The 24832-nt window shown below is 49.9% G+C and overlaps 2 protein-coding genes across 2 annotated transcripts in view; one reads left to right on the top strand and one right to left on the bottom strand.

The window, feature by feature from the left end:
• The first annotated feature begins 102 nt into the window (after positions 1 to 102).
• On the top strand, positions 103 to 23294 carry LOC134573397 (vacuolar fusion protein MON1 homolog B-like). Its single transcript, XM_063433142.1, has 6 exons — positions 103 to 190; positions 9724 to 9783; positions 13394 to 14278; positions 15762 to 16560; positions 20764 to 20911; positions 22776 to 23294. Exons 1-6 carry the CDS (start codon positions 184 to 186, stop codon positions 22992 to 22994), a joined length of 2118 nt encoding a protein of 705 aa, XP_063289212.1. The 5' UTR covers positions 103 to 183; the 3' UTR covers positions 22995 to 23294.
• The window catches only part of LOC134573401 (uncharacterized), a 36665-nt gene continuing 35108 nt past the window's right edge, over positions 23276 to 24832 (bottom strand). Inside the window, exon 6 of the mRNA XM_063433148.1 lies at positions 23276 to 23561. Within this exon, the coding sequence (XP_063289218.1) occupies positions 23478 to 23561 (84 nt within the window). The 3' untranslated portion in view covers positions 23276 to 23477. The remainder of the gene's footprint in view (positions 23562 to 24832) is intronic.

Here is a 24832-nt window from a genome sequence, read left to right as displayed (position 1 = left end):
CGCGTGCGCCGCAAAATTTTCCAGGTTTAGAACTCACAACGGCCGAAAAGATTGTCGCTCTAGTGAGCCCCGCCCCCGAAATGTGATTGGCTGAAGATTTCTCTCCGCCCACTGTCAGCTGTGTTAGTGTCTTAATGCGCGTTCCCGAGTCTGAGCCGGGCGGAGCGCGGGCACGGAGCCCCCATGTCCGGTAATGGGGGGGGGAGGTAGTGTTTATATGGGGGGGGGGGAGGTAGTGTTTATATGGGGGGGGGGGAGGTAGTGTTTATATGGGGGGGGGGGAGGTAGTGTTTATATGGGGGGGGGGAGGTAGTGTTTATATGGGGGGGAGGTAGTGTTTATATGGGGGGGGAGGTAGTGTTTATATGGGGGGGAGGTAGTGTTTATATATGGGGGGGGGGTAGTGTTTATATGGGGGGGGGAGGTAGTGTTTATATGGGGGCGGAGGTAGTGTTTATATGGGTGGGGAGGTAGTGTTTATATGGGGGGGGAGGTAGTGTTTATATGGGGGGGGGAGGTAGTGTTTATAATATGGGGGGGGAGGTAGTGTTTATATGGGGGGGGAGGTAGTGTTTATATATGGGGGGGAGGTAGTGTTTATATGGGGGGAGGTAGTGTTTATATGGGGGGGGAGGTAGTGTTTATATATGGGGGGGGAGGTAGTGTTTATATATGGGGGTGGGGGTAGTGTTTATATATGGGGGGGGAGGTAGTGTTTATATGGGGGGGGGAGGTAGTGTTTATATGGGGGGGAGGTAGTGTTTATATGGGGGGGGAGGTAGTGTTTATATATGGGGGGGGGGTAGTGTTTATATGGGTGGGGGGGGAGGTAGTGTTTATATGGGGGGGAGGTAGTGTTTATATGGGGGGGAGGTAGTGTTTATATGGGGGGGGAGGTAGTGTTTATATATGGGGGGGGAGGTAGTGTTTATATGGGGGGGGGGAGGTAGTGTTTATATGGGGGGGGAGGTAGTGTTTATATGGGGGGGGAGGTAGTGTTTATATGGGGGGGGGGAGGTAGTGTTTATATGGGGGGGGGAGGTAGTGTTTATATGGGGGGGAGGTAGTGTTTATATGGGGGGGGAGGTAGTGTTTATATGGGGGGGAGGTAGTGTTTATATGGGGGGGAGGTAGTGTTTATATGGGGGGGGAGGTAGTGTTTATATATGGGGGGGGAGGTAGTGTTAATATGGGGGGGGAGGTAGTGTTTATATGGGGGGGAGGTAGTGTTTATATGGGGGGAGGTAGTGTTTATATGGGGGGAGGTAGTGTTTATATGGGGGGGGGAGGTAGTGTTTATATGGGGGGGGGGAGGTAGTGTTTATATGGGGGGGGGGAGGTAGTGTTTATATGGGGGGGGGAGGTAGTGTTTATATGGGGGGGGGGAGGTAGTGTTTATATGGGGGGAGGTAGTGTTTATATGGGGGGGGAGGTAGTGTTTATATATGGGGGGGGGGAGGTAGTGTTTATATGGGGGGGAGGTAGTGTTTATATGGGGGGGGGAGGTAGTGTTTATATGGGGGGGAGGTAGTGTTTATATGGGGGGGAGGTAGTGTTTATATGGGGGGGGAGGTAGTGTTTATATATGGGGGGGGGTAGTGTTTATATGGGGGGGAGGTAGTGTTTATATGGGGGGGGTAGTGTTTATATGGGGGGGAGGTAGTGTTTATATATGGGGGGGAGGTAGTGTTTATATGGGGGGGGGAGGTAGTGTTTATATGGGGGGGAGGTAGTGTTTATATGGGGGGGAGGTAGTGTTTATATATGGGGGGGGAGGTAGTGTTTATATGGGGGGGAGGTAGTGTTTATATATGGGGGGGAGGTAGGTTTATATGGGGGGGGGAGGTAGTGTTTATTTGGGGGGGGAGGTAGTGTTTATAATGGGGGGGGGAGGTAGTGTTTATATGGGGGGGGAGGTAGTGTTTATATGGGGGGGGGGGGAGGTAGTGTTTATATGGGGGGGGGAGGTAGTGTTTATATGGGGGAGGTAGTGTTTATATGGGGGGGGAGGTAGTGTTTATATATGGGGGGGAGGTAGTGTTTATATATGGGGGGGGAGGTAGTGTTTATATGGGGGGGGGGAGGTAGTGTTTATATGGGGGGGAGGTAGTGTTTATATGGGGGGAGGTCGTGTTTATATGGGGGGGGGGAGGTAGTGTTTATATGGGGGGGGAGGTAGTGTTTATATGGGGGGGGGGAGGTAGTGTTTATATGGGGGGGAGGTAGTGTTTATATGGGGGGGAGGTAGTGTTTATATATGGGTGGGGGGAGGTAGTGTTTATATGGGGGGGAGGTAGTGTTTATATGGGGGGGGGAGGTAGTGTTTATATATGGGGGGGAGGTAGTGTTTATATGGGGGGGAGGTAGTGTTTATATGGGGGGGAGGTAGTGTTTATATGGGGGGGAGGTAGTGTTTATATGGGGGGGGAGGTAGTGTTTATATGGGGGGGAGGTAGTGTTTATATGGGGGGGGGTAGTGTTTATATGGGGGGGAGGTAGTGTTTATATATGGGGGGGAGGTAGTGTTTATATGTGGGGGGGGAGGTAGTGTTTATATGGGGGGGGAGGTAGTGTTTATATGGGGGGGAGGTAGTGTTTATATATGGGGGGGGAGGTAGTGTTTATATGGGGGGGGAGGTAGTGTTTATATATGGGGGGGGAGGTAGTGTTTATATGGGGGGGGGAGGTAGTGTTTATATGGGGGGGGAGGTAGTGTTTATATGGGGGGGGGGAGGTAGTGTTTATATGGGGGGGAGGTAGTGTTTATATGGGGGGAGGTAGTGTTTATATGGGGGGGGGAGGTAGTGTTTATATGGGGGGGAGGTAGTGTTTATATGGGGGGGAAGGTAGTGTTTATATGGGGGGAGGTAGTGTTTATATGGGGGGGGGGAGGTAGTGTTTATATGGGGGGGGGGAGGTAGTGTTTATATGGGGGGGGAGGTAGTGTTTATATGGGGGGAGGTAGTGTTTATATGGGGGGGAGGTAGTGTTTATATGGGGGGGGAGGTAGTGTTTATATGGGGGGGAGGTAGTGTTTATATGGGGGGGAGGTAGTGTTTATATGGGGGGGGGAGGTAGTGTTTATATGGGGGGGGAGGTAGTGGTTTATATGGGGGGGAGGTAGTGTTTATATGGGGGGGAGGTAGTGTTTATATGGGGGGGAGGTAGTGTTTATATGGGGGGGGAGGTAGTGTTTATATGGGGGGGAGGTAGTGTTTATATGGGGGGGGAGGTAGTGTTTATATGGGGGGGGAGGGTAGTGTTTATATGGGGGGGGAGGGTAGTGTTTATATGGGGGGGGAGGTAGTGTTTATATGGGGGGGGAGGTAGTGTTTATATGGGGGGGAGGTAGTGTTTATATGGGGGGGAGGTAGTGTTTATATGGGGGGGAGGTAGTGTTTATATGGGGGGGGAGGTAGTGTTTATATGGGGGGAGGTAGTGTTTATATGGGTGGGGGGGAGGTAGTGTTTATATGGGAGGGGAGGTAGTGTTTATATGGGGGAGGTAGTGTTTATATGGGGGGGAGGTAGTGTTATATGGGGGGGAGGTAGTGTTTATATGGGGGGAGGTAGTGTTTATATATGGGGGGGGGGTAGTGTTTATATGGGATGGGAGGTAGTGTTTATATGGGGGGGAGGTAGTGTTTATATGGGGGGGAGGTAGTGTTTATATGGGGGGGGAGGTAGTGTTTATATAGGGGGGGAGGTAGTGTTTATATGGGGGGGGGGAGGTAGTGTTTATATATGGGGGGGAGGTAGTGTTTATATGGGTGGGGGGAGGTAGTGTTTATATGGGGGGGAGGTAGTGTTTATATATGGGGGGGGAGGTAGTGTTTATATATGGGGGGGAGGTAGTGTTTATATGGGGGGGAGGTAGTGTTTATATGGGGGGGGGAGGTAGTGTTTATATGGGGGGGGAGGTAGTGTTTATATGGGGGGGGAGGTAGTGTTTTATATATGGGGGGGGGGTAAGTGTTTTTATGGGGGGGGGGAGGTAGTGTTTATATGGGGGGGAGGTAGTGTTTATATGGGGGGGAGGTGTGTTTATATGGGGGGGAGGTAGTGTTTATATATGGGGGGGGGGTAGTGTTTATATGGGGTGGGGGAGGTAGTGTTTATATGGGGGGGGAGGTAGTGTTTATATGGGGGGGGAGTAGTGTTTATATGGGGGGGGGGAGGTAGTGTTTATATGGGGGGGGGGAGGTAGTGTTAATATGGGGGGGAGGTAGTGTTTATATGGGGGGTGAGGTAGTGTTTATATGGGGGGGAGGTAGTGTTTATATGGGGGGAGGTAGTGTTTATATGGGGGGGGAGGTAGTGTTTATATATGGGGGGGGAGGTAGTGTTTATATGGGGGGGGGAGGTAGTGTTTATATGGGGGGGAGGTAGTGTTTATATGGGGGGAGGTAGTGTTTATATGGGGGGAGGTAGTGTTTATATGGGGGGGGGAGGTAGTGTTTATATGGGGGGGGGGAGGTAGTGTTTATATGGGGGGGGGGAGGTAGTGTTTATATGGGGGGGGGAGGTAGTGTTTATATGGGGGGGGGGAGGTAGTGTTTATATGGGGGGGGAGGTAGTGTTTATATGGGGGGGGAGGTAGTGTTTATATGGGGGGGGGGGAGGTAGTGTTTATATGGGGGGGAGGTAGTGTTTATATGGGGGGGGAGGTAGTGTTTATATGGGGGGAGGTAGTGTTTATATGGGGGGAGGTAGTGTTTATATGGGGGGGGAGGTAGTGTTTATATATGGGGGGGAGGTAGTGTTTATATGGGGGGAGGTAGTGTTTTATATGGGGGGGGGTAGTGTTTATATGGGGGGAGGTAGTGTTTATATATGGGGGGGAGGTAGTGTTTATATGGGGGGGAGGTAGTGTTTATATGGGGGGGAGGTAGTGTTTATATGGGGGTGGAGTAGTGTTTATATATGGGGGGGGGAGGTAGTGTTTATATGGGGGGGAGGTAGTGTTTATATATGGGGGGAGGTAGTGTTTATATGGGGGGGGAGGTAGTGTTTATATGGGGGGGGAGGTAGTGTTTATATGGGGGGGGGAGGTAGTGTTTATATGGGGGGGGAGGTAGTGTTTATATGGGGGGGGGGGAGGTAGTGTTTATATGGGGGGGGGGGAGGTAGTGTTTATATGGGGGGAGGTAGTGTTTATATGGGGGGGGAGGTAGTGTTTATATATGGGGGGGGGAGGTAGTGTTTATATGGGGGGGGGGAGGTAGTGTTTATATGGGGGGGAGGTAGTGTTTATATGGGGGGAGGTAGTGTTTATATGGGGGGAGGTAGTGTTTATATGGGGGGGGGGAGGTAGTGTTTATATGGGGGGGGGAGGTAGTGTTTATATGGGGGGAGGTAGTGTTTTATGGGGGGGGAGGTAGTGTTTATATATGTGTGGGGGGGTGGGAGGTAGTGTTTATATGGGGGGGAGGTAGTGTTTATATGGGGGGGAGGTAGTGTTTATATTGGGGGGGAGGTAGTGTTATATGGGGGGGAGGTAGTGTTTATATGGGGGGGAGGTAGTGTTTATATGGGGGGGGGAGGTAGTGTTTATATGGGGGGGAGGTAGTGTTTATATGGGGGGGGGGTAGTGTTTATATGGGGGGAGGTAGTGTTTATATGGGGGGAGGTAGTGTTTATATGGGGGGGGGAGGTAGTGTTTATATGGGGGGGAGGTAGTGTTTATATGGGGGGGGAGGTAGTGTTTATATGGGGGGGAGGTAGTGTTTATATGGGGGGGGAGGTAGTGTTTATATGGGGGGGGAGGTAGTGTTTATATGGAGGGGGGGAGGTAGTGTTTATATGGGGGGGGGAGGTAGTGTTTATATGGGGGGAGGTAGTGTTTATATGGGGGGGAGGTAGTGTTTATATGGGGGGGGGGAGGTAGTGTTTATATGGGGGGGGGAGGTAGTGTTTATATGGGGGGGAAGGTAGTGTTTATATGGGGGGGAGGTAGTGTTTATATGGGGGGGGAGGTAGTGTTTATATGGGGGTGGGGGAGGTAGTGTTTATATGGGGGGGGAGGTAGTGTTTATATGGGGGGGAGGTAGTGTTTATATGGGGGGGAGGTAGTGTTTATATGGGGGGGGGAGGTAGTGTTTATATGGGGGGGGAGGTAGTGTTTATATGGGGGGGGAGGTAGTGTTTATATGGGGGGGGAGGTAGTGTTTATATGGGGGGGAGGTAGTGTTTATATGGGGGGGGAGGTAGTGTTTATATGGGGGGGGAGGTAGTGTTTATATGGGGGGGGAGGTAGTGTTTATATGGGGGGGAGGTAGTGTTTATATGGGGGGGGAGGTAGTGTTTATATGGGGGGGAGGTAGTGTTTATATGGGGGGGGGAGGTAGTGTTTATATGGGGGGGAGGTAGTGTTTATATGGGGGGGGAGGTAGTGTTTATATGGGGGGGGAGTAGTGTTTATATGGGGGGGGAGGTAGTGTTTATATGGGGGGGAGGTAGTGTTTATATGGGGGGGAGGTAGTGTTTATATGGGGGGAGGTAGTGTTTATATGGGGGGGGAGGTAGTGTTTATATGGGGGGGAGGTAGTGTTTATATGGGGGGGGGAGGTAGTGTTTATAGGGAGGGGAGGTAGTGTTTATATGGGGGGGAGGTAGTGTTTATATGGGGGGGGAGGTAGTGTTTATATGGAGGGGAGGTAGTGTTTATATGGGAGGGAGGTAGTGTTTATATGGGGGGGAGGTAGTGTTTATATGGGGGGGGGAGGTAGTGTTTTATAGGGGGGGGAGGTGTGTTTATATGGGGGGGGAGGTAGTGTTTATATGGGGGGGGGAGGTGTTTATATGGGGGGGGGAGGTAGTGTTTATATGGGGGGGGGAGGTAGTGTTTATATGGGGGGGGGAGGTAGTGTTTATATGGGGGGGGGAGGTAGTGTTTATATGGGGGGAGGTAGTGTTTATATGGGGGGGGAGGTAGTGTTTATATGGGAGGGGAGGTAGTGTTTATATGGGAGGGGAGGTAGTGTTTATATGGGGGGGGAGGTAGTGTTTATATGGGGGGGGAGGTAGTGTTTATATGGGGGGTAGTGTTTATATGGGGGGAGAGGTAGTGTTTATATGGGAGGGGAGGTAGTGTTTATATGGGGGGGAGGTAGTGTTTATATGGGGGTAGTGTTTATATGGGAGGGGAGGTAGTGTTATATGGGGGAGGTAGTGTTTATATGGGAGGGGAGGTAGTGTTTATATGGGGGGGGAGGTAGTGTTTATATGGGGGGGAGGTAGTGTTTATATGGGAGGGGAGGTAGTGTTTATATGGGAGGGGAGGTAGTGTTTATATGGGAGGGGAGGTAGTGTTTATATGGGAGGTGGTGAGGTAGTGTTTATATGGGGGGGGAGGTAGTGTTTATATGGGGGGGAGGTAGTGTTTATATGGGGGGGAGGTAGTGTTTATATGGGGGGGAGGTAGTGTTTATATGGGGGGGAGGTAGTGTTTATATGGGAGGGGAGGTAGTGTTTATATGGGAGGGAGGTAGTGTTTATATGGGGGGAGGGAGGTAGTGTTTATATGGGGGAGGGAGGTAGTGTTTATATGGGGGGGGGAGGTAGTTTATATGGGGGGGGAGGTAGTGTTTATATGGGGGGAGAGGTAGTGTTTATATGGGGGGAGGAGGTAGTGTTTATATGGGGGGAGGAGGTAGTGTTTATATGGGGGGAGGTAGTGTTTATATGGGAGGGGGGAGGTAGTGTTTATATGGGAGGGGGAGGTAGTGTTTATATGGGGGGGAGGTAGTGTTTATATGGGGGGGGAGGTAGTGTTTATATGGGGGGGGGAGGTAGTGTTTATATGGGGGGGGAGGTAGTGTTTATATGGGGGGGGGAGGTAGTGTTTATATGGGGGGGGGAGGTAGTGTTTATATGGGGGGGGAGGTAGTGTTTATATGGGGGGGGAGGTAGTGTTTATATGGGGGGGAGGTAGTGTTTATATGGGGGGGAGGTAGTGTTTATATGGGGGGGAGGTAGTGTTTATATGGGGGGGAGGTAGTGTTTATATGGGGGGGGAGGTAGTGTTTATATGGGGGGGAGGTAGTGTTTATATGGGGGGGGAGGTAGTGTTTATATGGGGGGGAGGTAGTGTTTATATGGGGGGAGGTAGTGTTTATATGGGGGGGAGGTAGTGTTTATATGGGGGGGGAGGTAGTGTTTATATGGGGGGGGAGTAGTGTTTATATATGGGGGGGAGGTAGTGTTTATATGGGGGGGGAGGTAGTGTTTATATGGGGGGGGAGGTAGTGTTTATATGGGGGGGGAGGTAGTGTTTATATGGGGGGGAGGTAGTGTTTATATGGGGGGGAGGTAGTGTTTATATGGGGGGGGAGGTAGTGTTTATATGGGGGGGGAGGTGTAGTGTTTATATGGGGGGGGGGGTAGGTTATATGGGGGAGGTAGTGTTTATATGGGGGGGGGGAGGTAGTGTTTATATGGGGGGGAGGTAGTGTTTATATGGGGGGAAGGTAGTGTTTATATGGGGGGAAGGTAGTGTTTATATGGGGGGAGAAGGTAGTGTTTATATGGGGGGAGGAGGTAGTGTTTATATGGGGGAGGAGGTAGTGTTTATATGGGGGGGGAGGTAGTTTTTATATGGGGGGGAGGTAGTTTTTATATGGGGGGGAGGTAGTTTTTATATGGGGGGGAGGTAGTGTTTATATGGGGGTAGGTAGTGTTTATATGGGGGGATGTAGTGTTTATATGGGGGGATGTAGTGTTTATATGGTGGGGAGAGGTAGTGTTTATATGGGGGGGATGTAGTGTTTATATGGGGGGAGGTAGTGTTTATATGGGGGGAGAGGTAGTGTTTATATGGGGGGCAGAGGTAGTGTTTATATGGGTGTGTGTTAGTGTTTATATGGGGGGGAGAGGTAGTGTTTATATGGGGGGGAGAGGTAGTGTTTATATGGGGGGGAGAGGTAGTGTTTATATGGGGGGGAGAGGTAGTGTTTATATGGGGGGTAGTGTTTATATTGGGGGGGAGGTCATGTTTATATGGGGGGGAGGTAGTGTTTATATGGGGGGGAGGAAGGTAGTGGGGGGAGGTAGTGTTTATATGGGGGGGAGGTAGAGTTTATATATGGGGGAGGTAGAGTTTATATATGGGGGAGGTAGTGTTTATATGGGGGGAGGAAGGTAGTGGGGGGAGGTAGTGTTTATATGGGGGGAGGTAGTGTTTATATATGGGGGGAGGAAGGTAGTGGGGGGAGGTAGTCTTTTTATGGGGGGAGGAAGGTAGTGGGGGGAGGTAGTGTTTGTATGGGGGGGAGGGGGAGGTATTGTTTATATGGGGGGAGGTAATGCTGGTATTTCAGAGACTGATTTAATTGATATTTTTGATATTGGCGATTATAATTGATATTGATTATTATTGATTATTTTATTGAAAGTAGTTTCACATTGTCATCCAGTAAGTTTAACCTAAAATGTTAAATTGGCTTTGGATTCCTGACATCACATTCTTTAGTAAATAACCCATTCATGTACAGTGTTAGCCGAAGATTGTCGGTGTAAATCAGTATCAGGTGCTGATAGTCCATGTGATTCTTGGATTCAGGCTCGTAACGAGCCATGTGATGTCACATCATGTGTCCAGTGTGCTGGTGGGGTCTTGATCAGTGCAGGGTGGGGTATTATCATATAATCCTGCATCTTGAGACATTTATTATCTACTCGTAGGAGATTCATTTTATATTTCATTTCTTTTATTCTTGACTCCAGGAATTAACGGAGATGTGGTGATGGACGGTCAGGATGCGACCAGTGAGGACAATGACAGAGGTGAGCAGCAGGAATCCCTCCAGCAGAGTAATGAGTTGGGGCATATATACTGAATGGAGGGGGGATCTAGACTTAGAGAATCTCTACTGATTTATGGGAATAGGGTTGTGAAGAGAGTGCTAGGCGTGAGGGAAGGACAGTTCTAGAGAGAACGAAACCAACAGTAATAGATGGATGGGATCTAGGGAGAGAGACTATACTACTGAGTAGAGGAGGGCCAGAGCGTGCCAGTAGTTCTAAGTGGGGGCCATGTAGAAACACCGCAAATGGTACTGGATGGAGGGGAGTTCTAGAGAGAGCCACGGGTACTGAATGGAGGGGAGTTCTAGAGAGAGCCACGGGTACTGAATGGAGGGGAGTTCTAGAGAGAGCCACGGGTACTGAATGGAGGGGAGTTCTAGAGAGAGCCACGGGTACTGAATGGGGGGGAGTTCTAGAGAGAGACACGGGTACTGAATGGGGGGGAGTTCTAGAGAGAGCCACGGGTACTGGATGGAGGGGAGTTCTAGAGAGAGCCACGGGTACTGGATGGAGGGGAGTTCTAGAGAGAGCCACGGGTACTGAATGGAGGGGAGTTCTAGAGAGAGCCACGGGTACTGAATGGAGGGGAGCTCTAGAGAGAGCCACGGGTACTGAATGGAGGGGAGTTCTAGAGAGAGCCACGGGTACTGAATGGAGGGGAGTTCTAGAGAGAGCCACGGGTACTGAATGGAGGGGAGTTCTAGAGAGAGCCACGGGTACTGAATGGAGGGGAGCTCTAGAGAGAGCCACGGGTACTGAATGGAGGGGAGCTCTAGAGAGAGCCACGGGTACTGAATGGAGGGGGGCTCTAGAGAGAGCCACGGGTACTGGATGGAGGGGGGCTCTAGAGAGAGCCACGGGTACTGAATGGAGGGGAGTTCTAGCGAGGGCCACGGGTACTGAATGGAGGGGGGCTCTAGAGAGAGCCACGGGTACTGAATGGGGGGGGGGGGAGTTCTAGAGAGAGCCACAGGTACTGAATGGAGGGGAGTTCTAGAGAGAGCCACGGGTACTGAATGGGGGGGGGGGAGTTCTAGAGAGAGCCACGGGTACTGAATGGAGGGGAGTTCTAGAGAGAGCCACGGGTACTGAATGGAGGGGAGTTCTAGAGAGAGCCACGGGTACTGAATGGGGGCGGGGGGGAGTTCTAGAGAGCCACGGGTACTGAATGGGGGGGGGAGCTCTAGAGAGAGCCACGGGTACTGAATGGAGGGGGGCTCTAGAGAGAGCCACGGGTACTGAATGGAGGGGGGCTCTAGAGAGAGCCACGGGTACTGAATGGAGGGGAGTTCTAGAGAGAGCCACGGGTACTGAATGGAGGGGAGTTCTAGAGAGAGCCACGGGTACTGGATGGAGGGGAGTTCTAGAGAGAGCCACGGGTACTGGATGGAGGGGAGTTCTAGAGAGAGCCACGGGTACTGAATGGAGGGGAGTTCTAGAGAGAGCCACGGGTACTGAATGGAGGGGAGTTCTAGATAGAGCCACGGGTACTGAATGGAGGGGGGCTCTAGAGAGAGCCACGGGTACTGAATGGAGGGGGGCTCTAGAGAGAGCCACGGGTACTGAATGGAGGGGAGTTCTAGAGAGAGCCACGGGTACTGAATGGAGGGGAGTTCTAGAGAGAGCCACGGGTACTGGATGGAGGGGAGTTCTAGAGAGAGCCACGGGTACTGGATGGAGGGGAGTTCTAGAGAGAGCCACGGGTACTGGATGGAGGGGAGTTCTAGAGAGAGCCACGGGTACTGGATGGAGGGGAGTTCTAGAGAGAGCCACGGGTACTGGATGGAGGGGAGTTCTAGAGAGAGCCACGGGTACTGAATGGAGGGGAGTTCTAGAGAGAGCCACGGGTACTGAATGGAGGGGAGTTCTAGAGAGAGCCACGGGTACTGAATGGAGGGGAGTTCTAGAGAGAGCCACGGGTACTGAATGGAGGGGAGTTCTAGAGAGAGCCACGGGTACTGGATGGAGGGGAGTTCTAGAGAGAGCCACGGGTACTGGATGGAGGGGAGTTCTAGAGAGAGCCACGGGTACTGGATGGAGGGGAGTTCTAGAGAGAGCCACGGGTACTGAATGGAGGGGAGTTCTAGAGAGAGCCACGGGTACTGGATGGAGGGGAGTTCTAGAGAGAGCCACGGGTACTGGATGGAGGGGAGTTCTAGAGAGAGCCACGGGTACTGGATGGAGGGGAGTTCTAGAGAGAGCCACGGGTACTGGATGGAGGGGAGTTCTAGAGAGAGCCACGGGTACTGGATGGAGGGGAGTTCTAGAGAGAGCCAAGGGTACTGAATGGAGGGGAGTTCTAGAGAGAGCCAAGGGTACTGAATGGAGGGGAGTTCTAGAGAGAGCCACGGGTACTGGATGGAGGGGAGTTCTAGAGAGAGCCACGGGTACTGAATGGGGGGGGGGGGAGTTCTAGAGAGAGCCACGGGTACTGAATGGAGGGGAGTTCTAGAGAGAGCCACGGGTACTGAATGGAGGGGAGTTCTAGAGAGAGCCATGGGTACTGAATGGGGGGGGGGGAGTTCTAGAGAGAGCCACGGGTACTGAATGGGGGGGAGCTCTAGAGAGAGCCACGGGTACTGAATGGAGGGGAGCTCTAGAGAGAGCCACGGGTACTGAATGGAGGGGAGCTCTAGAGAGAGCCACGGGTACTGAATGGAGGGGAGTTCTAGAGAGAGCCACGGGTACTGAATGGAGGGGAGCTCTAGAGAGAGCCACGGGTACTGGATGGAGGGGAGTTCTAGAGAGAGCCACGGGTACTGGATGGAGGGGAGTTCTAGAGAGAGCCACGGGTACTGAATGGAGGGGAGCTCTAGAGAGAGCCACGGGTACTGGATGGAGGGGAGTTCTAGAGAGAGCCACGGGTACTGGATGGAGGGGAGTTCTAGAGAGAGTCACGGGTACTGAATGGAGGGGAGCTCTAGAGAGAGCCACGGGTACTGGATGGAGGGGAGTTCTAGAGAGAGCCACGGGTACTGGATGGAGGGGAGTTCTAGAGAGAGCCACGGGTACTGGATGGAGGGGAGTTCTAGAGAGAGCCACGGGTACTGGATGGAGGGGAGTTCTAGAGAGAGCCACGGGTACTGGATGGAGGGGAGTTCTAGAGAGAGCCACGGGTACTGGATGGAGGGGAGTTCTAGAGAGAGCCACGGGTACTGGATGGAGGGGAGTTCTAGAGAGAGCCACGGGTACTGGATGGAGGGGAGTTCTAGAAAGAGCGACGGGTACTGAATGGAGGGGAGTTCTAGAGAGAGACACGGGTACTGGATGGAGGTGTGGCTGTAGAGAGAGACATTGGTACAAGATAGAGGGTGTTTAAGAGAGAGCCACAGGTAGGAGATGGGAAGGTTCTAGAGAGGGCAACAGTGACTAAATGGAGGGGGTTCTAGAGATAGCAGAGGCCAGGCCCAATGGGTCTATTTCGAGGTCAGGGCCAGCGGGTCTCTTGCCGGGATAAGATCCGGCTTGTCTATTCGGCAAGGTCTGATGGGTGTAGGTTAAGATTGAGAGTGGCCTTTATGTAATATAAGCCATTTCCTGTGCATCTTTATACTAGCATCCACCAGTGTGCTCTGTTCTATGCCAACAGATGCTGTAGAGGACCAGGAGAGCCCATCCTGCAGTGCTGTGTTTTGTCCATCTGATGGGACCCCTGAGGAGAAGACTGATGTCTCCATCTATCCGTGTGATGAATCAGCACAGAGTGGGTCACATGACTTTGTCCTGGGGGATGATGTTCCAGAATCACTTAAAGCCTTAAATATCAATGTGGATGTAGCTCGGCTGATCCCTGACAGCTGGGTGGAAAAAACAGTTTGTGATCATTCTGAAAGCCCTCGATCCCCAGAACAAGTAGTGAGAACAGAGGTAGCTCCAGTGCTTTCAGACTCTAGCACCTATGGGGACCACACACCTTCAGTCACTGCACCGGAGGAGTGTTTGCAGCAGAAGCTGTGGGGAAATCCTCAGAGAAAGCCCTTTAATGTGATATCTGGTGCAGACACTTTATGTGAGAACTCTGGATATAACGTGGACGATGAAGCAATAAAGAGCATTGAGAAGACCACTCAAGGGGTTTCTGCTGATGGGGACTTAAAAGAGGGACATTCAACCTTCCCTTTAGACTTGAATTTAGAGCTGAAATCTACTGGACTTTCAGACGAGAAACATGACGATGGCAGCTCTAAACTGTCCGATTCCACTTTGGAAGACTGTGGAGATTTTCCCTCTCTGCCATCGGTGGTTGTAAATGTCCCATCAGAAATGTCACCAGCTCAGATTCAGCGTGATGAGGACATCACTGCCGACGGCTGGCGTGCCCGGAGGAAACATGTATTTGTCTTGAGTGAGGCAGGAAAACCCATCTACTCTCGTTATGGTAACGAAGAGGCTCTGTCGTCCACCATGGGTGTCATGATGGCGTTGGTGAGCTTTGTACAGAGTGGGAATAATTCCATCCGCTCCATCTATTCAGGTATTACGCAATGCACACGGAGCATAGATTCCTCAATAAGCAGCAGTGATACTGTCAGGAGTGTAAAATACTGCAGATTTTGAGAATTTGTCAAACGTGACTATTTTGTCTTATATATTCCCTGGTCAGTTTCTGGTTTGGCAGACACCACGAGCGTGAACAGAGCAGCCCCTGGCTGTGGCCGTAATCTGAGCTGGAGATTTTTTCCACATGGTTATATTGGCCTAAACTTCACAATTTGTTTTTGTATTTTTTATTTCACCACAGTTCACGTTATAGTTTACCAATCATTCTGGGTTATGCTGCTATTTCTCCCAATTCGCTGGTCCGTTCCTTCCACTTCCCAAATTGGTGAAGACCGCAGTGCGTGTGTGACCTGGAGTATTGCCGCAGTTTATAGATGAGCTGTATTTTATTATTATTATTATTATTGCCATTTATATAGCGCCAACAGATTCCGTAGCGCTTTACAATATTTTGAGAGGGGGGATGTAACAATAAATAGGACAATTACGAGAAAAATTACAGGAACAATAGGTTGAAGAGGACCCTGCTCAAACGAGCTTACAGACTATAGAAACGAGCTTACAGACTATAGAAACGAGCTTACAGACTATAGAAACGAGCTTACAGACTATAGGAACGAGCTTACAGCCTATAGACTATATTTTATTAAGCTTTTCATAGTATATCGTTCTAGATTCCTTGTAGTGGCATTGAATGAGATTTCTGATCGGGGTTCTGTTCTATGCACGTCTTTATTAACAAGCTTGCCGATACCATCCCTATTACTTGACTCATTTTGTGGATGTTTGCTCCAAGTCTAGAGGGTTGAGGCTGTGCGGAAGTACGCAGAGCGATGTGAATATGAATTTAATTGCTCATTTCTGTTCATAATCAAACAAACCAATATATACATCGGTAAAAAAACCTTATGTCACAGGGATAAATTCTAAAATCCAAACAATTACTTGCTATGATTGATATCACAAATCAGTAGAAGATGTCTAAAATAAAACAAAGAAACACAACAAACATGGTGAGAATGGTAAAACCATATAAGGGTGGGGTTGAAATGTCACTCACATGACACGGAGCCATATCAGGCTCTGTAATAAAGGCTCAATGTTGCCACTCATGGCTACAGGATACAGGACATCAACTAGTTCCACCTCAGATCTGTTTATTGACAAAGAATAAAAAACAAATAAAACATAGTGAGGTTTATTTTTTAATATATATTGCACAGTAGGGACCACTCACCACCTTCCAGTAGAAGAAGGCTTAAATGCCAAAACGTGTTCGCTGCTATTTATTACAAATTTTATTACAGACTTTTGATCCTGGATTACTGGAAGGTGATGAATGGGATTTGATAAATGCCGCACGTGTTCGTACGGCTTGTCCCTAGTATTTCACGTGACGCTATGTGCCAGTTCGAGCCGTGATGGTTTATTTATTTATATTATTTTTTTAAATATAGATAATCAGAAGGTGGTTTTCCTGCAACAGGGGCCCCTGGTGCTGGTGTCAGTGTCCCGCGCCCCGCAGACTGAGGAGCAGCTGAGAAGGGAGCTGCAGTACGTGTATTTCCAGATTATTAGCATGTTGACCCAGGCCAGCGTGGCTCGAATCTTTGAGCGTAAAAAGAACTATGACTTGCGTCGCCTGCTGGCTGGCTCTGAGAAGATCCTAGACAGCCTCTTAGACTTGTTGGATTCAGACCCAGGTTTCTTGTTAGGGGCTGTCCGCTGTGTGGCTCTGCCTTGCCCCCTGCGTGACTCTCTCAGCTCCATTCTCACAAAGTCCATCACTCCAAATCTAGTCTTCTCAATCTTGGTGGCGGAGCAGCAGCTGGTTACCGTCGTGCAGGAGCGGGCTGTCATTGAGGATTGCCGCCTGGACCCCACTGACCTGCATCTCCTTCTGAACCTCATTGGGGCATCTTCTGCATTCCAGGCAGGGGAGATCTGGACACCTATCTGCCTTCCTCGCTTCAATCCAGATGGCTACTTCTACGCCTATATCTCCTACCTGGACCCTGAGTGCACCGTGTGTCTGGTACTGCTCTCCACCGATAAAGAGTCTTTCTATGCTGTGTCTGGCTGCAAGAAAAAGATCCAACTGGCCATGGAAGCCCAAAACTCACTGTCTGCACTTTCTTCTGCCATGCGCTCCTCTGTGTACAGTGTGACTTCACTAGGAGTTCCTGAGTTGCTTCACTTTGTGTACAAGCCAATGGATGTGCCAGATGTTTACCGCCAGCTCCCCCAGTTTACAAGGTTGGTTTATTCATAGCTTAATTATTGCTTCTTCAGTATCTCTCATGGCCGAGCCCCAGCAGGGCCGGAATCTGCCCGGACAGAGTTATTACTCTCTGTGATCAGAGCTCTGGCACTTTAATGTAGAAGGTGAATTAGTAACTTTCAGATAATGCTGAGATAGAGAAGAATATCACACCGGGCATTGTACAGACTGTAGAATATCACACCGGGCATTGTACAGACTGTAGAATATCACACCGGGCATTGTACAGACTGTAGAATATCACACCGGGCATTGTACAGACTGTAGAATATCACACCGGGCATTGTACAGACTGTAGAATATCACACCGGGCATTGTACAGACTGTAGAATATCACACCGGGCATTGTACAGACTGTAGAATATCACACCGGGCATTGTACAGACTGTAGAATATCACACCTGGCATTGTACAGACTGTAGAATATCACACCGGGCATTGTACAGACTGTAGAATATCACACCGGGCATTGTACAGACTGTAGAATATCACACCGGGCGTTGTACAGACTGTAGAATATCACACCGGGCATTGTACAGACTGTAGAATATCACATCAGGCATTGTACAGACTGTAGAATATCACACCGGGCGTTGTACAGACTGTAGAATATCACGCCTGGCGTTGTACAGACTGTAGAATATCACGCCTGGCGTTGTACAGACTGTAGAATATCACGCCTGGCGTTGTACAGACTGTAGAATATCACGCCTGGCGTTGTACAGACTGTAGAATATCACACCTGGCGTTGTACAGACTGTAGAATATCACACCTGGCGTTGTACAGACTGTAGAATATCACACCGGGCATTGGACAGACTGTAGAATATCACACCGGGCATTGGACAGACTGTAGAATATCACACCGGGCATTGGACAGACTGTAGAATATCACACCGGGCATTGGACAGACTGTAGAATATCACACCGGGCATTGGACAGACTGTAGAATATCACACCGGGCATTGGACAGACTGTAGAATATCACACCGGGCATTGGACAGACTGTAGAATATCATGCCTGGCGTTGTACGATCATAATGGGCATTGTGTGAGCCAGCAGCTTGAGATTTAGTACAGTGGTACCCAGCCTGCACACTTTAATAAATAAATGATGGTCCAGGTACTCAAGGTAAATCCAATGAGCAGGTTTACTGGAGCAGATGAAAAGCAACATTTTCGGCGCACAACAGGGCCTTAGTCAAGCTCGACATGTTGCTTTTCATCTGCTCCTATAAACGTTGTCATTGGATTTACCTTGAGTACCTGGACCATCATTTATTTAATGCAAATTACGTTGTGAGGATTGGCCAATCCCAGGCCCGGTTGCACCCTGGAATCCAGGAGAGGGCGGTACCTTTTTTGGTAATTGCATCGATTCACACTTCAATAAGGCGCACCCCTCCTTCTTTCTATCATTCATCAGTCATACTGTAAATGTCCTAGTTACTAGAGAGACGTTCATACTTTTAGTCCAGTGCTTCCCAACCTTTTTTCACTTGAGTACTCGTTGGCATTCCATTTCCATAAATTGTGACCCTCAAATTAGCAAAATATTTGTGATGAATTTAGTTACTGTTATTTCAAATTGATATATATTTCTCTGCCCCAGGCTCCCCTGCCTACCTTCTGCCCCAGGCTCCCTCCTGCTTCTCATAGCGGCGAGAAACACACCTATGCAGGTACAGATGCAAACACCGACACACATGCAGATGTACAAATACACAAGCTGACGCATACAGAAACACACACTTATACTGTGACGGACCGTTTCGCTCATCCCCTTCCAGATAGACCAGCAGCTACTGCAATCACCAATCTCCCGAACTGCAAACTACACAAATTCACCAACTCCCGAACAAGAGACACACGAACCCTGGAAGCAGCCGAACAGGAAAAGTCATACGAACAGCTTACACTCCTGGCAATCGGCATACAATCAAATCCCCCCAAGAATGAGACGACACTTCACTTTGAGGGTTAAGCAGGAACTCACGTTTATTAACACAACTGGCTTATAAAGGATTCTCCTATGCAAGAGAGGGATTTACAGTCATTACCCGATGCACCAATCACACATGAATTACCTCCCACACATCTCCTCCCCTCAGCATGACACATAATCCCTTTAATCATGTGCATTACTTCCCCATTTTCTGGATGTACCCCAAATACCTAGAGTACAGTCCTAAATAGGGGATCCCCTGATAGCCCTGATCTGGGTGAGCAACATACTCAAAAATCACCCAGATCAGACTAGGAGTTCGGGAGCTATGGAGGTTTAAAGTTTTGACCGACCACACAGGCAAAGTGACCGAAAATAGTTCCATGAGGTTTGGCCTTGCGGTCAGTCTCTGTTAACGTATTAAAAAGTCCCGAACGGCTTGCCATCCTTGGGTTTCCTTGTGTTCGTTAGACTCCCCATGTGAACATTAGTCTTTCTACCGAACGGCGGCTCGTTCGGTAGTTGAGGCACAAATCCACGGAAGTCTGGAGGTCTCAGCGGTGTTTGCCTAGTCGAGTGTCCGATTTTAGTTCCAGACACTCGACGGCAAAACACCGCTGTTCGGGAGTTTAAGATGGCCGTCGCCACGTGTTCGTTTCGACGAACAAAGGCCACCCAGCGTTCGTCAATTAAGTTGCGGTTAACCGCAGCTGCTGGGTGGTCAATTGATGGCACACTCCAGTTCCCAGGTGGTCCTTAGATCGCTACTTTGTCCGGTAGATTGAATCTACCGAACACCCCGGCAGAAAGGCACGAATAAGCCTTTCTGCAGGGAAAATAAAGGTTTGAACTGCAAGGCCATAGTCTAAAGGGAGCAGGCGAGCAACCAGGCTTCTCCAGTGTACAGCGGCGAGGTTGGTTTCGCCACAGATACATATACAGTTGTGCAGATACACACACTGACATATACAGACATATAGATATACAAACTGACATACACACTAACATACTGACACATGCAGTTGCACAGACTCACTGATACACATACAGATATAGGCACACAGACACACACATACTGACGCATAGAGATGTACAGACAGACACAAACAGTGCCACACATAATGATACACAGACACAGATGCAAACACCGACACGCATACAGTTGCACAGACACACTGGCCCATACATATCTACAAACACGGATAAAAACACTTCCACAAATGCAGATAAACACACAGAGATGAAAACACTAACACAAATACAGTTGCACATACACAGACCTACTGATACAGATGTACAGACACACAGATGCAAACACTGCCACACATGCAGATACACATACAGACGCAAAGACTGACACACATACAGTTGCACAGACACACAAACATACTGACACACAGATTAATCAGTGACACACATGCAGATACACAGACTTACAGCGATACAGACACACACACACACACTAAAACACATGCAGTTGCATAGACACATTGATACACATACTGACAGACTGATACAGATACACATATGCATATAGATGTACAGGCAGACACACACACTGCCACACATGCTGAGACACACACACACACACACACACACAAATGCAAACCCTGTCACACATACAGGCGCACAGACACATTGATACACACAAAGAGACACACAAATGCAGGTGTGTATGTTTGAGCCGGGAGGAAGTGCTTGGCTTACTCTCACTTCCTGTCGGAAGGGGCACAGGCGCGCTGTTAAAGTGCCGCAGCGCACAAAAGGGCCCCCCATGGCCCATCAGGTGGTCCTAATTGCACAAAAGGGCCCCCCATGGCCCATCAGGTGGTCCTAATTGCACAAAAGGGCCCCCCCCATGGCCCATCAGGTGGTCCTTATTGCACAAAAGGGCCCCCCATGGCCCATCAGGTGGTCCTAATTGCAAGGGCCGCCTGCACTTAGATTTGACACTGGATTGTTCCTTTGGGGGTAAGCGTACCACGGGTTAGTAAAAGGAGTTCTAGTCAAAATTTATAATTTTTGATTAACTGACGTGGTAAGCCCAATTTTGATGTTGACCTTTGATTTAGAGATATTATAAGGTCTGAATTCTGGAATACACCAGACTGCTTGAAAACCACTGGTTTAGTAATGAAGTTTGTTATTCTGATTTGACATGCACTGTAGTTTGTAGGAGGGGTTATGTGTATTAATTATTAATTTGTGACTATGGTGCCTGCTATTCTTGCAGCCCTCTGGCAGATGGTCCTTATTCCAGCGAAAGCGAGAGGCAGAGGCTTTTTGATTTATACAGATATCTTCACTGTCGCATCCACAACTCTGCACGGCCCCTCCGGCTCATCTATCACGTGGCTGAGAAAGAGACTTTACTGGCCTGGGTGAGTATGCTAACAGCGAGGTGGTTATCCGATTCCACAGCTGTGAGTGGAATTGGAAGGAACGGATTCATTAAACTCTGAATTATAGCGTCACATTGGGGCTGACATGGCTCTGATACCCGTCACGGCGGAGAATGGCTCCAGACCAGCCACTATAATTCCGAGTTCAGTGAATAAACCCATACTATTCAAAGATTGTACAAGTCAACCAGCCAGGCCTTGACTGGCCATCGGGCACACAGGATCCCTGCGGCCGCCCCTGCAGGCCCAGCACTATCCGAGCGCCAGCCCCGCTGTGTGCTATCATGGGCCGGTGGGTAGATCAAAGATCTCCCTCAACGGCCCACAGGCACTCAGATGCGGCCGCTTGCTGGGGTGTGAGGGAGGGAAGAGAGGACCGGCGGAGCTCTATCCAGCAGCTCCGCCGGGTCCTCTCGCGGGATTCTGAGCGCTGCCGCGGTAACCATGGCAACGCTCAGATCTCGCGAGAGTGAACTCTAGCCTGCAGGCTCTAACCACTGGACCACCAGGGAAGGGAGCATGGTCCCCCTCCTCATGGCAGAATGGCTCCCCACCTCCCTCCCAGGCTAAGGTAAGAAGGGAGGGGGGAATATAACTTTTTTTTTTTTTTTTTAATACATTCACCCCCAGACACACACACACACCGCAACCCCCAGACACACACACACCGCAACCCCCAGACACACACACACCGCAACCCCCAGACACACACACACCGCAACCCCCAGACACACACACACCGCAACCCCCAGACACACACACACCGCAACCCCCAGACACACACACACCGCAACCCCCAGACACAGACAGCACCCTCGCACACACATGTGTATATATAATAACCCTCAGTGAGTTAACAAAGAAAATTAGAAACTTAGAATTTGACGGCAGATAAAAACACCCTCACACACAGCACCCCTCTTACATACACACACACTGCACCCCTCACACATACAATACATATATATATATATATATATATATATATATATATATATTATACACACACACACACACAACAGCACCACTACACACATTACACTCCAGATACACGCTAGATCCCTTACTCTATATGCACTCTTAATCCTCTATACACACACACACACACACACACACTGCACCACCTACACACACACACTACATTCCTTGTCCGCAAACAACATTCTCTAAATACACATTCTCTACAACCCCTACACACACTACGTCACCTATACACACACACACTCGCTACATCCCCTGTAACACTATGCCCCCTATACACACACTCTCTACAGCCCCTAGCCACACATATTACACCACAAACACAAATGAAATTGACCTATTTACACAATACCACACCACACTCTACACACACGCAATCCCACAAGCAGGCTCCAAACACATGCACCATACACTTTCCTGGCCCTTTTGTCCTCTGGTATCCCACTTGTGAAGACACCAGAGACAATTTAAAAGCCAACACAGCGCAAGCATGTTATTAAATTTGCTTGCGCTGCGCAGAACGAATTCAGGGCCTTTTTCTAATGCTAGAGCTCTATAGCGCGGCTCTGAGCATTGAACCAACATGCTCACTTTGAGGGGGGCGTGTTTGTCGTTAGTGATGACAAAACACGCCCTCTCTGGCCCCGCCCCCTTCTTAGGGGGCCGCTCTGATTAAAAAATGCCCGGGGCTAGTTTTTTTCACAGTCCGGCCCTGCAACCAGGTTTTCAGTTCTACTGTTTGTAGCTTAACGTTTGAAAGTGGCTAAGAATTGACAGCAGGTCACACTGGAGTGAATTGACCTGTGAGGTGTTGAGAAGGCTCTTAGATTTCAGCATTTGCTTGTTGTTGTCTCCTCCCCAGGTGACCAGTAAATTTGAACTATACACTGCATTCAGCTCATTGGTGACCAAGGTGGGTGCCATTAACGTGATAACCAAGCTTTTGCGCTGGATAAAGAAAGAAGAAGACCGGCTCTTCATTCGCTACCCTCCAAAATACTCTACCACTCCCCTGCCTGGTAGGGCCCAGCGGGCAGACCGGACTGAACGTTTCCAGAATGGATTCCTCACAGGAGTCTAGAGCAAAGCACTTAGTTTATTCCCTTTCCAGTAAGGCTGCTGGTGTAGGGATAATAACCAGCCGGCACAGCTCCCAGTCATGGAGACAGGATAAATCTGCTCTGAGATGCAGACCGGCTGCGGATCCTCGATGGCAGAGCCGGTTATCTCATGGACTGTATGCTGCTCAGGGCTCCCAGACAGATTGCTTTAGCCCTAACTTTGCAGAAGGTGTCAGTATTATGACCCAGTCTTATTTTCACACAGGTTCTGTTTAAATTTCTTAAAATAAAATGGTTCCAGTTATTGGTTCTGAACTGTTTATTTTGGTTATATTGTTCACGTTATCCCTTGTAACACTTATTGCTGTTGTATTGATCAGACAGCACAGCAATGTAGCAAATTCTGTCACCCCAATTCACACAATCCTCTCCCTGCCTTAAGAGCTACCCAAGGATTCTTAGATTTGTAGTTTAACTGGCAGGATTGAAATATAGATACTCATTCATAACAAGGCAGCCAGGTCTTCTCGTCTCATCTCTGTCATTAGATCAAAGAGCCGTCCCACTGTGGCTTCCGTCACTTTTACCTGTGCAATGAGAACAGCTATTAGTATTATTTGCATGGCACCCAGCATGAACCACCCCGAGCCCCGGTTTAATATCAGGCGTGACCCACCCTGAGCCTTGGTTTAATGATGTATCATTCATGGCAGCCAGCGTGACGTGCCCGAGCCCCGTTTTAATGATGTATCATTCATGGCACCCAGCGTGACCCGCTCGAGCCCCGGTTTAATGATGTATCGGGCATGGCACCCAGCATGACCCACCCCAAGCCCCGGTTTAATGATGTATCAGGCATGGCACCCAGCATGACGTGCCCGAGCCCCGTTTTAATGGTGTATCATTCATGGCACCCAGCGTGACCCGCTCGAGCCCCGGTTTAATGATGTATCGTGCATGGCACCCAGCATGACCCACCCCAAGCCCCGGTTTAATGATGTATCAGGCATGGCACCCAGCGTGACGTGCCTGAGCCCCGGTTTAATGATGTATCAGGCATGGCACCCAGTGTGACGTGCCCGAGCCCCGGTTTAATGATGTATCAGGCATGGCACCCAGTGTGACGTGCCCGAGCCCCGGTTTAATGATGTATCATTCATGGCACCCAGCGTGACCCACCCCAAGCCCCGGTTTAATGATGTATCAGGCATGTTTAGCGGGCCTGCCGACAACCCGAACGGTTGTCCTTGCTTAGGTATAACACAGAGAGACCCATTTCCCACCCAGTAACTGGACAACACACAGGCCTGGGGGTACAACAACAACTTTATTGGCAACACTCTGCTTTATACTTTCCCCATGCAGCGGGTGGATCACACACAATGACAATATCCCCTCCCAGGGGTTGCATAACTTAACCGGAACCTCAATCCATTTGTCCCCTGTTCCCGTCACTCCATGCCCCCTCCCAGGTTCCTCCCGCTCCCAGGGGTCTGTGCGTGTGACAGGAACTCCAGTCCCTTTGTCCCCAGTTCCCGCCCCCCATCCTAAGGGTTTCCCACCTCCGGGGACCTGGGGCTCTTTATCCCATGAGCTTCTGTAGCTGGGAGTCCCAGTGTGGGAAAGTTTCCAGCCTCTGTGATTCCCAGCTACAGAAAGCCCACCAAACCACCATTGTCCCGAAGAGTGTCGCCACCAATCTCGGGGACCCCAGAATGGTAACCGCCTCCCCTCGTGGGGTCCCTGGGTGAAACCAGGCAAGGGAAGTGTCTCCTTACGGGACACGAATGCTCCCCCAGGCCACCGTTCGTCTAAATGGGGAAGCACTCATTAATTCCCTTGCGGTTTCACACTTATG

The sequence above is a fragment of the Pelobates fuscus genome, chromosome 9 (assembly GCF_036172605.1).
Source record: "Pelobates fuscus isolate aPelFus1 chromosome 9, aPelFus1.pri, whole genome shotgun sequence".
Taxonomy (NCBI): domain Eukaryota; kingdom Metazoa; phylum Chordata; class Amphibia; order Anura; family Pelobatidae; genus Pelobates; species Pelobates fuscus.
Note: the sequence above shows the minus strand (reverse complement) of the source record. Positions and strands in the feature narration are given on the sequence as shown.

Excerpts from the sequence above, each read along its gene's own strand:
- LOC134573397 (XM_063433142.1), top strand. Across the intron at positions 9,784-13,393 it reads CAGTGAGGACAATGACAGAG|ATGCTGTAGAGGACCAGGAG; the intron begins GTGAGCAGCAGG and ends CTATGCCAACAG. Across the intron at positions 20,912-22,775 it reads AAGAGACTTTACTGGCCTGG|GTGACCAGTAAATTTGAACT; the intron begins GTGAGTATGCTA and ends TCTCCTCCCCAG.